Here is a 12391-nt window from a genome sequence, read left to right as displayed (position 1 = left end):
TGGGACAGGGTGGTGGCAGTGAAAATGTATAGATGGATCTGAGACACATTTAGAAGGTCAGGTTTTCAAGACTCGGTGATGGACTGTCTATGGGGGTAAGGGAGAATAAGTTGTGAAGGACACCTCCTCGGTGTTTTGGACTTGTACAACCGCAGAGCGTCATTCACTTAGAAAGCGGACATCAGCAGAGGAGCAGAAGAGAGACGCTCATGACTTCCATTTGGGACACACTGAGTTGGAATATATAAACTCCAAGAAGGCCCAGGCCATGTCTTTCTTGTTGACTGCTGTATCCTCAGTGTCCTGCACAGTGCCTGATACAGTAGGCATGCCATAACATTTGTGAAAGTTCATATCTGCATATAATTTGAATGAGAAACCTGGAGCCTTTTCTATATGGCATGGTTAATTTTATGTGCCAGCTTGTTTAGGCTGTGGTGCCCAATTGTTTGATCAAACACTAGTCTAGATGTTGCTGTGAAGGTATTCTGTAGATGTGATTAACATTTACAGTCAGTTGACTTTAAGGAGATTATCTACCATAACATAGGTGGGCCTCATCCAATCAGTTGAAGGTAGTAAGCAAAAACTGAGGTTTCCCAAGGAAGGAATTCTGCCTCATGACTAACATAGAAGTCCTGCCTGAGTTTCCAGCCTGCTAGCCTATCTACATATTTTGAACTTGCTAGCTCTCATAATCACATGAGCCATTCCTTAAAATAAATTTTTCTCTCTCCACATACACATGCACTACTGATTCTGTTTCTCTGGAGAACCCTGACTGATACACTACGGAATAAAGTGGAAAGTAAAGCAATATGGGATCATAAGATCAAGGTTTCAATCTTTGCTCTGCTATATCTGCTGTGTGACCTTGGGCATTTCCATGAACTTCTGAGGCCTATTTTTCTTGTCAGAGATATCCAAAGGATGTCATGGGTGGGAAGGAGCACAGCAATCTGCAAAATACTATTACATTCTTGGTTTAAGCCCGCCTTCCAGAGAATTAGGAATTTTGCAAGCCTAACCTCTAGACAAAATGGGTTTCAGCGTAATCAAGAAAAAAAAAATTCCCTGAATCATTATGAAGGCCAATATGTAGTCTTTATATCCATTTTTCACTTAACCCCTATATGTACTCAAAATAGCAATAAAATGCAGTCGGTGGTATTTTATCTTTTACCTCTGACAATAGATTCCATCTCTTTCATGGCAGTTTCACCTTGAGCTTCTGCAAGTTTTTCATTGATTTCCATTATTTCCATGAGGAATTGACTGTCCATTTCATAATCTGTCCCTTCGGGAATCTCTACTCCACAGAGCTTTAGCTATTGGGGCATAAAGCAGGGAAAATAAGTTTAATTCAAGAAACTATGGCCAGAGTCATAAATCCTCCTCACCATAAATCCTCCTCACCATTCAGAACAGAATGCCACTCACAGGGAAAACTTGAACTGTCTCAATAGTGAAAGTGTGAGGGTAGGGTACTGGAAAGTTAGACTGAGATAGGAGTGCTGGGATGGGATCACTCCCTGCTACCTGGAACTATGTGACCTTGGGGGAGTCATTCTTCCACTTGGGAAAAAAGTGGAAGGAGGTTGAATTAGATATTTGTAAAAATTCTATTAAATCCTAAAATTCTAAGGTGCTCACTTCTCCCCCACAAAAAAGCAAAAATTACTCTTCCCTAAAAGCCAGCACTATCTAATCCTTGAAATTTATAGAAAATGGTAAAAAAAAAAAAAAAAAAGGCAATTGGGCAAGTAAGATTTACAGAGATACTCAGAGAAAACTATACTCATGTAATAGTATCTTTGAGGTTAATTATCGCTGGGTCTCTAGATTAGCTCAGGTCTCAAGCACTCTTCTGTTGAACACAGGAGAGCAGCTGTCCTACAGAGAAATGGGACCAGGCTGTCATGATAGAAGGGTGGGAAAATCACCTTACAAGGTATAGTCCCCTGCTCAGGGGGGCCAGAAGAGTCTGATAGGCATCATTAACAAGGGTCGAATGCTTCTCTGAGAAATCCTTTTCAGTCTGTAAGTGGAAATGAAGATAGTCATATTACCATGCAAATAGGCCATCTTACATTCACAAACTGTTTCATAAAATACTGATGGGCAAGCACATAAGGAAGTGACCAAAGGAGAACCGGTATGGGATAAGCTGTTTTTATTTTCAGGTGATGGGTTCTAATTCTGCTGGGAAATCAGGTAAAAGCTCTGAGTGTAAGACAGGTCCAGCATCTGGATGGCTGGGGTCAGGCTACCTCAGGGTGAAGCTGGCTGTCCAGCTCTGTCCTTGATAACCATAAGGACACTGCCACCCACCCAGGGTACACATGTGTTTGGGTGTGATTATGGGTGGCCAATAGGCTACCTGAGACCTCTGGCTGAAGAAATCTGGGTGGATAAGACGCTGTAGTTGCTGGTACCTATGCTGGAGCTTTGCAGTGTCAACTCTGAAGGAGCGGTTGCTGGAAGGAAATCAGGAGATGAAATTCATGCATCAAATGTTTATAGATTTGTATAGTATGGGCCTGGTTCCTGTTCTCATACGGGATGACGCAATAAACATATAGACAGAGCTATTTCAAAAAGTGGTAGGTACTGCAAAGGAAAACAGAATAGGATAAGAGAATGGTAGATGTGGTGGACAAAGAGATGACATTTGAGCTGAGACCTGAATGACGATGAGGAGTAATTGAAGATCACAGGAAAGAGTCATTCAGGCACAGGGAACATGCAAAGGCCTTGAAGTGGGAACAAGATTGGTATGCTTGAACAACGTAAAGAGCAGTGTTACTGCAGCCCTTCATAAGTGCTCAGTGACTGGTGGGGCCAGAGCCCAGAGTTAAGGGGAAGAGGCATTCCTGAATCCCATTCTATTTTTCTAAGGCCCAGGTCCCTTCATCTCTACCTCTCACTTTATTTTAATCGAATCCTCTTCGCTTTCTATTCCCAGAGCGTGCCCTATCTCATTAGTTTAGCTTCGCCCAAACTTCACCACCTCTCCAAGCTCCTCAACCTTCGGAGGTAAACAGAAAAAACATCTATTTCTCAGACCTTCCAATTCTCACTTTTCCCTTAGACTCTGCCCATAGCATTAAGTTTTTCTTTGCTCTTACTCTCTCATTTTGGATAACACCTCATAATTTCTTTCTTAAAAGTCTCAACCCAACTTTAAACCTTCTCAACCTATTCCTCAAGACTCCATCCGCCAAGGGCCGCGCAAGCACCCTTCCCTCAGGCCCCACCTCTGAACTTCCTTCTCTCAGATCCCGCCCCTCAAGTCTCCCTCCATTGCAGGCTCCAAACCTCAATTTCCCCTAATCACACTCCTCGCCCCACCAGTGCACGCTCCACTCTCGTCATCATCCCACAAAGCTTCGCCGCTCAGTCCGGCCCCTCGGTTTCCTCTCCCAACACATCCCACCCACCTTCTCCCAGGCCCCACCCCCGGCCCCTGTTCTCTAGGGCTCCGCCCACCCATGTAACTGGTCCCGCCTTCTCCTCCCTTAGCCTGACCAGCCCTCCATCTCGCACGCCCAGACGCATTTCCCGAAACCGCCTCCCTTACCAGTCCAGGAGGCTGAAGTAGTCTCGCGTGGGGTCAGGTGGCTGCAGCGCGCGGCACTGAGGGCAGAAGAACCGGTCCCCACGCAAGGGGCCCCCTAGGCCGCCGCAGTTCCAACACCGGGGGGAGTTGCTTCCCGCCAGTGACGCAGCACTGCAGTTTAGCGGTCTCCTCCCGAGCACCCCTGTCGGCCATAACCCCGACACCCGGAGCAAGGCCCTGGTTCTTCCGCACCACATCTGGCTGACGGCCGGCCTCCCCGCGGTCACCTGTTGGGGAGAGAAAGTGGTCGACCAGACTGGTGCTGCTGATTGGCCGGGAAGCTGAGGGGGCGGGACTACCCGGGGGAAACCTGGATTTTGAGTCCCGCTCTGCGTTTTAAACTACAACTCCCAGAAAGCATTGAGGCTATGTGGGCCGCCACATCCGCTGTTTGTCATTGGTCCGGCGGGGGCGGAGGGGTGTTTTGATTGGCTGAGGGTGGAGTTTGTATCAGCGGGTTTAGCGCCACTCCGCTGGCTACGGCTGCTCAGTGTGCGGTGCTAGGTGGGCTTGCGGTGAGTCATAGTGGGAACTTCTCTTGGGTACTGAGGGGTTCGAATCCTGTCCGCAGGGTCTTTTTGCGAGCTGAATTTCCCGAGCTTCCGTTTTGTACTGTGTTTGAGCTTGGGAAGGGGGAGAGGAATGCGTGGACGACTCTCTTCCTTCTTTGTAGATAAATTTCGAGGTGAAGGTCACTTCCCTTGTAACTTTAAAGCTGAAACTGGCCCAGACGTAAAGGATAAGAAAGAACAAAGTTGTCCCCTTCAAATGAGAGCGAAGTTGCTCTGTAGAGAGTTTTATAGGTGTTAGTAATTATTTCCATATTTAGGTTCAATCTGGAAAATGCTTACTAAGAACCCATTCTTAGCTGCAAGGCGCTGCAGGAACTGGAAACACACCGACTTGTGTAGGAAGATGCTCTGCGAGTGTCCCTAAGGAAGTGTGGGGGATGGGGTGGCGAGGGTAGGGTAGGAGGGCACCAGTCTTCCTTGAGACTCAGTTTCTCTATTGGAAAAAAAAAAACTGTGTTGCACTTGTAAGGCCTTTTCCTGCTTTCAGATTCTTTGGGCCTGGAATTCCCAATTATCAGGCATTACCGAGGGGTGGGGGGAGGAACGTTGATGCATCATCTCATTTGATTCGCAAGCTCTATCTACTTTTCTGGGTTCAGAGAGGTTGCGATCTACGTAAAGGTCGTGCAAAGAGTTGACTTAGACATCTGACTCGACTCCAGATCTGTTTGCTTATAACCTCTCCACTATGCTTTTTCCTCATGGCAGAGGCCAATGTAGTCCTGGTTTGGTAGACCCTTCTTATCATGAACGATGATAGCAGCTACCTTTTGACACACTGTCTTTTGCCAGTTTTCAGGGCAGAGAAGTCTTGATCAAGAAGCTGCAGGAGGACACAGCTCGGCTGAGGTGGTATTAGAGCAGCAGGTCCTGAAGTGGCGGACCTAGCTCTGGCAACACCTACCTCCCTGGTGTGCTTTCAGGAAAACTCATCAGGACCTTTGCATCTGGAAAGCTGTGTAAATGCAATAATCAGTGTGAGTCATGTTTACTATATTATCCTTGAGGGGTAGCCTGAGTGTGGGATTCAGGAGAGAAAGCACTTTTTTTTTTTTAAATCAGATTAGGGATTTAAAGTTAGGGATTGAAAGTTACTTTGACTTTACTGTAGGTTCTGTTATTGGAGTTTACCTGTCTATCAAATTAATTATAAAGCTGGGGTGGGAACCTCTGTTATGGTCTTCTGTGTCTCATCATGGTTTTCTTCAGGCTTCTGATGGGCTGGGAGGCCATTTAGGATGCTGAAAAGATGAGCCCCATAGTTAATTAGCATCACAAAGGGCAAGGTGGAGTTGTTTAGAGCAGTCTTTGTGTTTCGCCTCTTTAAGTGGCCCAGCTCTTAGTTTGGAGTCAAAGGAATCTAGAATGAACTTGGGTCCTACCCTCCAGGAGCTGGTTTGGGGGAGAGGGGGCAACAGTGACATTTTATGTATAAAATAGCCACCCCTGGGGTGATGCAGCGAATTTCTGTAGAGTTTCTCTTAGTCTATGCCAAACCACCTGACTCTTCCCTTTCTTTCTTTTTCAAAAATACATATGAAGTTTAAGTGTAGTGCTGATTGTATTAACGAATACATTTTAGGTTCCATTTTTAATTTTAAAAAATTGGATGAGTGTAAGCTGTTATGAGTCTCTCGCCCTCCCCAGTTCAGTTTCATTGTTTTTTACTTGTTTACAGCCTTCAAATAATTTCTTTGTTTTTGTCCTCTGTGGTTGTGGCTGTCACACAAAAACTTAGGTGAAAATGATGTGATGAAAAGCTCAGCCCAGAAGAATGATAGGTCTAAACTGTTAGAATTTTAATTTTTTTTTTTTTTTGTGGTACGTGGGCCTCTCACTGCTGTGGCCTCTCCCGCCGCGGAGCACAGGCTCCGGACGCGCAGGCTCAGCGGCCATGGCTCACGGGCCCAGCTGCTTCGCGGCATGTGGGATCCTCCCGGACCAGGGCACGAACCCGTGTCCCCTGCATCGGCAGGTGGACTCCCAACCACTGCGCCACCAGGGAAGCCCTAGAATTTTAATTTTTGCAGAGCATGCGTATCCTGGATCTTTTTTTTTTTTGGCTGTTGTAATATACCCATCCTTTACTCTTGACCTTTACGATGTCTTGTTCCTTGAAATTCACCTTACTGTTGGACACTTATTTTTGAGGTGGTGATGTCTCGGGAGACGGATGTGGAGTGTCATCAGCCCCATGGCAGTGCCTCCCCGCAGTCCCAAGGTGGCTTCTCGCAGTCCCACGGTCCCTCCTCACAGCCACACGGCTCATCTTCACAGTCCCAGGGCACGTCCAGCTCCTCCACCAGCACAGTGCCCACGTCCAGCCAGTCCTCTCACTCCAGCTCGGGTACGCTGAGCTCCTTAGACACAGTGTCCACGCAGGAACTCTATTCTATTCCCGAGGACCAAGAACCCGAGGATCCTGTCCCTGCCCCTTGGGCTCGATTATGGGCCCTTCAGGATGGATTCTCTAATCTCGGTAAGACCCTTTGTAATATTTTGTTCAGAAAAACAGTTTTAGAAAGTTGTTGCAACAGACAGCTCAAGACACTCCTGGAATGATTCTGGAGTTTGAAGGTAATGAAAGATGGGACCAAGGAAGCAGTTTTGGGTTGTGCACGGGCTCTTACTTGCTGTAGAGCCCCTTCATTTATACTTTCAGCAAACATTAATTGGGCGTCTCCCATGTGTTGTCCATCTGAAGAGGGTTGTGGATCTTTTCCCTAGAAAAACGCTGATTCATGCAAGCTTGCAAACATTTGTCATCTAATCACAGAAACTTCACCACTTAACTCCTGCTGGTGGTGCAGCAGTGTCAGAGAATCAGTTTTACAGTTTCAGAATGGGGAAGGTTATTTGTTGACTCCCTGTTACTTATTTTTATCTCAAAATAGCCAACCTTGCTGTTTAAATATACTCATCCTCTCTGACACCTGGTTCCAACAGTAAGGCTTTGCTCTCGGTATGTCTTAAGTAGCATTTTTCCTCTGTTTTGAATTAAAATGACCTCTTCATTACAAAAAAAAAAAAAAAGAACTTGACATTAATGGAATAGAAAATAATAATGTAAAGAAATGAATGGCTAATGTACCATTTTGTATCTTGTCACTCACCCTTCCCTTTTATGTCACGTGCAACTTTCATGACTTGAAAAAAACAGTAAAAAATGGAGAAATAATATAGCAATATTCATACATACAACTTTAAATTTAGAAGTAAGCATTTGAAGCTAATTTTTACTCATTTAAGCTATATATTTAAGCTAGGCTTAGGGCTGATGTATGGTGAGTGGGACACAGAAATGGTGAGTTAGGGTGAAGTTGGGTGTATCTCCTTTAAACTTAAGATTACATACACAAAGAGCTTGTTAGGGAGACCAGCATAAAGTAATTGCTCAATAAAGAGAAGCTATAATATTTTATTGTTATTATTTGTTATTGATTCACACCTATCTTTTCTTCTAAATAATTTACAGTTGTAGCTCTTATCGCTTTTGAGTTGATTTTTGTACATGATATGAGGTATTGTCCAAATTCATCCTTTGGCATGGGAATGTACAGCACTATTGTCCGAGCACTATTTCTTTCTTTTTTCTTTTTTATAAATTTATTTATTTTTGGCTGTGTTGGATCTTTGTTGCTGCACGTGGGCTTTCTCTAATTGTGGTGAGTGGTGGCTACTCTTCGTTGTGGTGCATGGGCTTCTCATCACCGTGGCTTCTCTTGTTGTGGAGCATAGGCTCTAGGCATGAGGGCTTCAGTAGTTGTAGCACGTGGGCTCTAGAGTGCGGGCTCAGTAGTTGTGGCTCGCAGGCTGTAGAGTGCAGGCTCAGTAGTTGTGGTGCACAGGCTTAGCTGCTCCGCGGCATATGGGATCTTCCCGGGCTAGGGTTCGAACCCGTGTCCCCTGTATTGGCAGGTGGATTCTTAACCATTGCGCCACCAGGGAAGCCCCCCGAGCACTATTTCTTGAAGAGACTACTCTTTCCCCCTTGAATGGTCTTGACACCCTCATTAAAGATCATTTGACCATAAATGTGGGGTTTAATTCTGGATTTTCAGTTCTGTTCCATGGATCTATGTGTCTGTCCTTATGCCAGTACCACAAAATCTTGATTACTGTAGCTTTGTAGTAAATTTTGAAATCCAGAGTGAGTCCTGATTTGTTCTTTTTCAAGATTATTTTGACTACTATGGTTCTTTACTTTTCCATAGGAATTTTAAGATAAGCTTGTCACTTCCTGCAAAGAAGGCAGCTGGAATTAAATCTGTAGATCAATATGGGTAATATTCCCGTCTTAACTGTATTAAGTCTTCCAATCTGTGAACATGGGGTAGCTTTCATTTATTTAGGTCTTCTTTAATTTCTTTCAACAGTGTTTTGTAGTTTTCAGGGTACAAGTCTTGCACTTTAAAAACTTTATTCCTTAGTATTTTTTAATGTTTACTTCTTTTCATTGTGATAAAATATATATAACATAAAATTTTGCCATTTTAACCATTAAGTATGCAGTCCATTGGCATTAGTACTTTCACAAAGTTGTGCAACCATCACCATTATCTATTTCCAAAATTTTTTCCTCTGGTAATTTCTTTTCCCCCCTAGCTTTATTGAGACATATATAAGTGACATATATAACATTGTGTAAGTTTAAGGTGTACAGTTTGATACACTTATATATTGCAAAATGATCTCCATAGCCTTAGCTAACACCTCCTTCACATCACATAATTACCATTTGCTTTCTTCTAGTTTTACGGTTTCACTTCTTCTGTTTAAGTCCTTAATCGATTTCAAATTAATTTTTGTGAGTGGTATAAGATAGGGGTCCAATTTCATTCTTCTGCATGTGGTTATTCAGTTTTCCCAGCACCATTTATTGAAGAGATTATCCTTTCCCCATTGAGTTCTTTTGGTAATTTCTAACCTATTTTCTCTGTCTTTGAATTTACCTATTCTAGATATTTAATTTAAGTGAAATCATAATATTTGTCCTTTTGTATCTGGCTTCTTTCATGTAGCATAATATTTTCAAAGTTCATTCATGTTGTATCATGTATCAGAACTTTGTTTCTTTTTATGTCTGAATAATATATCTGAATAATAATATTGTATACATCACATTTTCTTTATCCCTTCTGTTGATGGACATTTGGACCTTTTGGCCATTTTGAAAAATGCTGCTATGAATATTTGTGACAAGTATCTGTTTGAGTCTCTGTTTTCAATTTTTTTGGGGGTATTTAGTGCCTAGGAGTGGAATTGCTGGATAATATGTTAAAGTTTTTAAGAAACCACCAAACTGTTTTCCACAGCAGCTGCACTATTCCATATTCCCACTACTAATGTATGAGGGTTCTAATTTCTCCACATTTCGCCACCACTTAATATCTGTCTTTTGATTTTCATCATCGTAGTAGGTGTGAAGTGGTATCTCATTGTGATTTTGTTTTACATTTCCCTGGTGGCTCTAATGATGTTAAACATCTTTTCATGTGCTTATTGGTCATTTTTATGTATTTGGAGAAATGTCTATTCATATCCTTTGCTCATTTTTATTTTATTTTTTAAAAAATCTTTATTGGAGTACAATTGCTTTACAGTGGTGTGTTAGTTTCTGCTTTATAACAAAGTGAATCAGCTATACATAAACATATATCCCCATCTTTGCTCATTTTTAAATTGGATTGTTTGTCTTATTATTGAGTTGTAAGTGTCCTTTTTTATATGGTAGATATAAATCCCTTACTAGATATGTGTTTTGCAAATATTTTCCCCCATTCACTTCTTTTCACTTTCTTGATGATGTTCTTTGATTCACACACATTTTAAATTTTAATTATGTCCAATTTTTATATTTTTTCTTTCGTTTCTTGTGCTTTGGGGTCATATCTAGACAGAATTGCTTAACTCAAGGTTACAAAGCCTTATCACTATTTTTTCTTCTTATAGTTTTAGTTCCTGCAATTAATCTTTGATTCTCTTTCAGTTGCTTTTTGCATATGGTGTGAGGTAAGTTCCAACTAGATTATTTTACATGTAGATATCCACTTGTCCTAGCACCATTTGAAAAGACTATTTTTTCCCTAATGAATTGCGTTGGCACCTTGTTGAAAATCAGTTGACTGTAAATGTGATTTATTTTCTGTCTCTTAATTTTTTTCCATTGATCTGTATGCCTAACCTTTCACTAGTACCACACTTTTTTTTTAATCTTTTTTTTTTTTTTTTAGATGTTGGGGGTAGGAGTTTATTAATTAATTAATTTATTTTTGCTGTGTTGGGTCTTCGTTTCTATGCGAGGGCTTTCTCTAGTTGTGGCAAGCGGGGTCCACTCTTCATTGCAGTGCGCGGGCCTCTCACTATCGCGGCCTCTCTTGTTGCGGAGCACAAGCTCCAGATGTGCAGGCTCAGTAGTTGTGGCTCACGGTCCTAGTTGCTCCGCAGCATGTGGGATCCTCCCAGACCAGGGCTCAAACCCGTGTCCCCTGCATTAGCAGGCAGATTCTCAACCACTCCGCCATCAGGGAAGCCCCCACACTGTCTTGATTATGATAGCTTTGTAGTAAGTTTTAAAATTTTTATTTATTTATTTATTTTTGGCTGCATTGGGTCTTTGTTGCTGCGCGTGGGCTTTCTCTAGTTGCAGTGAGCGGGGGCTACTCTTCATTGCTACTCTTCATCGCGTGCTTCTCATTGTGGTAGCTTCTCTTGTTGCGGAGCACAGGCTCTAGGTACGTGGGCTTCAGTAACTGTGGCACATGGGCTCAGTAGTTGTGGCTCGTGGGCTCTAGAGTGCAGGCTCAGTAGTTGTGGCTCGTGGGCTCTAGAGTGCAGGCTCAGTAGTTGTGGCGCATGGGCTTAGTGCTTCACAGCATGTGGGAACTTCCTGGATCAGGGCTTGAACCTGTGTCCACTGCATTGGCAGGTGGATTCTTGACCACTGTGCCACCAGGGAAGTCCTGCAGTAAGTTTTGAAACTGCAAAATGTAAGTAAGCCCTTTGTACTTCATTTTCAAGATTGTTTTGCTATTCCCGGTCCTTGCTTTTTTATAGGAATTTTAGTTTGAGCTTGTTAATTTCTGCAAAGAAGGCAGCTGGGATTTTGATAGGAATTGTGTATAGTATGGGAGTTTTGCCATCTTAACAACATTAAGTCTTCCAATCCATGCACATTTACATAGGTCTTTCAAATTTTTTCCAACAATGTTTTGTAGCTTTTAGAGTATAAGATTCACGCTTCTTTTGTTAAATTTATTCCCAAGTATTTTATTCTTTTTATGCTATTGTAAATGGAATTATTTTCTTAATTTCATTTTAGGTTGTCCATTGCTAGTGTGTAGAAATACAAGTGGTCTTTGAATGTTGATCTTGTATCCTGTAATGTTGCTGAACTTGTTTATTTGGGCTAATCTTTTTTAGTGGGTTCCTTAGGATTTTCTACATATAAGATTATGTCGTTTGTGAATAGGATTAGATAGATCTGCTTCTTCCTTTCCAATATGGATGCCTTGGCTTTTCATCTCCCTCTCCCTCCCTCTGTTAACTGTCCTGGCCTGAACCTCTTACATGGAATAGAAGTGTTTTTTTTGTTTGTTTGTTTGTTTGTTTTTGTGGTACGCGGGCCTCTCACTGTTGTGGCCTCTCCCGTTGCGGAGCACAGGCTCCGGACGCGCAGGCTCAGCGGCCATGGCTCACGGGCCCAGCCGCTCCGCGGCATGTGGGATCTTCCCAGACTGAGGCACGAACCCGTGTCCCCTGCATCGGCAGGCGGACTCTCAATCACTGCGCCACTAGGGAAGCCCCAGAATAGAAGTTTTAAGAGCAGACATCCTTGTCTTGTTTGTGATGTTCCTCTCCCCTGTCACCATCTCAACTGTGCCCCATTCTTCACTACTAGGAGAAGGGGCCCATCTTCCTGGGGTTCTTACTCCTAACTGCCTCACTGAGAGTTTTGGTCCCTTTGCCTCCTGCCTTGCTGTTCCTGCCCTCCTCCACACATCTTTCCTGAGGGCTCCTCTAATGAGCCAAGGTCAGAGCAGGCTCTTCTTGGGCAGCCTCCCCTTCCACTCTCTGTCCATCATCCCTGGACTGTTGGTGTCCTGATAAAATCTCCATGCCTTTCCTTCTCAACTGTCCCAGAAGCTCCTGGTTTCTAGTAGAAATACCACAGTTCATTTATACCTTTCCCTGTTAATAG

General features: G+C 43.1%; 3 protein-coding genes across 5 annotated transcripts in view; 2 read left to right on the top strand and 1 right to left on the bottom strand.

Annotated features, from left to right (window-relative positions):
- The window catches only part of HSCB (HscB mitochondrial iron-sulfur cluster cochaperone), a 33843-nt gene extending 29964 nt beyond the window's left edge, over positions 1-3879 (bottom strand). Inside the window, exons 1-4 of one of the 2 annotated variants that reach the window (XM_022550852.3) lie at positions 3581-3879; positions 2381-2477; positions 1949-2038; positions 1184-1328 (exon numbers count right to left, since the gene is read on the bottom strand). In XM_022550852.3, coding sequence (XP_022406560.1) covers positions 1184-1328; positions 1949-2038; positions 2381-2477; positions 3581-3816 — 568 coding nt within the window. In that variant the 5' untranslated portion in view covers positions 3817-3879. The remainder of the gene's footprint in view (positions 1-1183; positions 1329-1948; positions 2039-2380; positions 2478-3580) is intronic. The other variant, XM_022550853.3, reaches the window with a different exon arrangement.
- TTC28 (tetratricopeptide repeat domain 28) overlaps positions 1-12391 on the top strand; it is a 655470-nt gene that overhangs the window by 21311 nt on the left and 621768 nt on the right. The gene's annotated exons all lie outside the window — the stretch shown is intronic.
- The window catches only part of CHEK2 (checkpoint kinase 2), a 40826-nt gene continuing 33035 nt past the window's right edge, over positions 4601-12391 (top strand). The window contains exons 1-2 of one of the 2 annotated variants that reach the window (XR_016387531.1): positions 4601-5168; positions 6343-6670. Coding sequence is in view for 1 of the 2 variants with exons in the window: in XM_022550847.2 (XP_022406555.1) it covers positions 6349-6670 (322 nt within the window). In the remaining variant the exon portion in view is untranslated. The remainder of the gene's footprint in view (positions 5169-6342; positions 6671-12391) is intronic. The other variant, XM_022550847.2, reaches the window with a different exon arrangement.

The sequence above is a fragment of the Delphinapterus leucas genome, chromosome 14, assembly GCF_059928025.1.
Source record: "Delphinapterus leucas isolate spDelLeu-1000000601 "Yukka" chromosome 14, BTC_Dleu_Yukka2, whole genome shotgun sequence".
NCBI classification, from domain to species: Eukaryota; Metazoa; Chordata; class Mammalia; order Artiodactyla; family Monodontidae; genus Delphinapterus; species Delphinapterus leucas.
The sequence above is the reverse complement of the archived record's forward strand: the minus strand, read 5'-3'. Positions and strand labels throughout refer to the sequence as shown.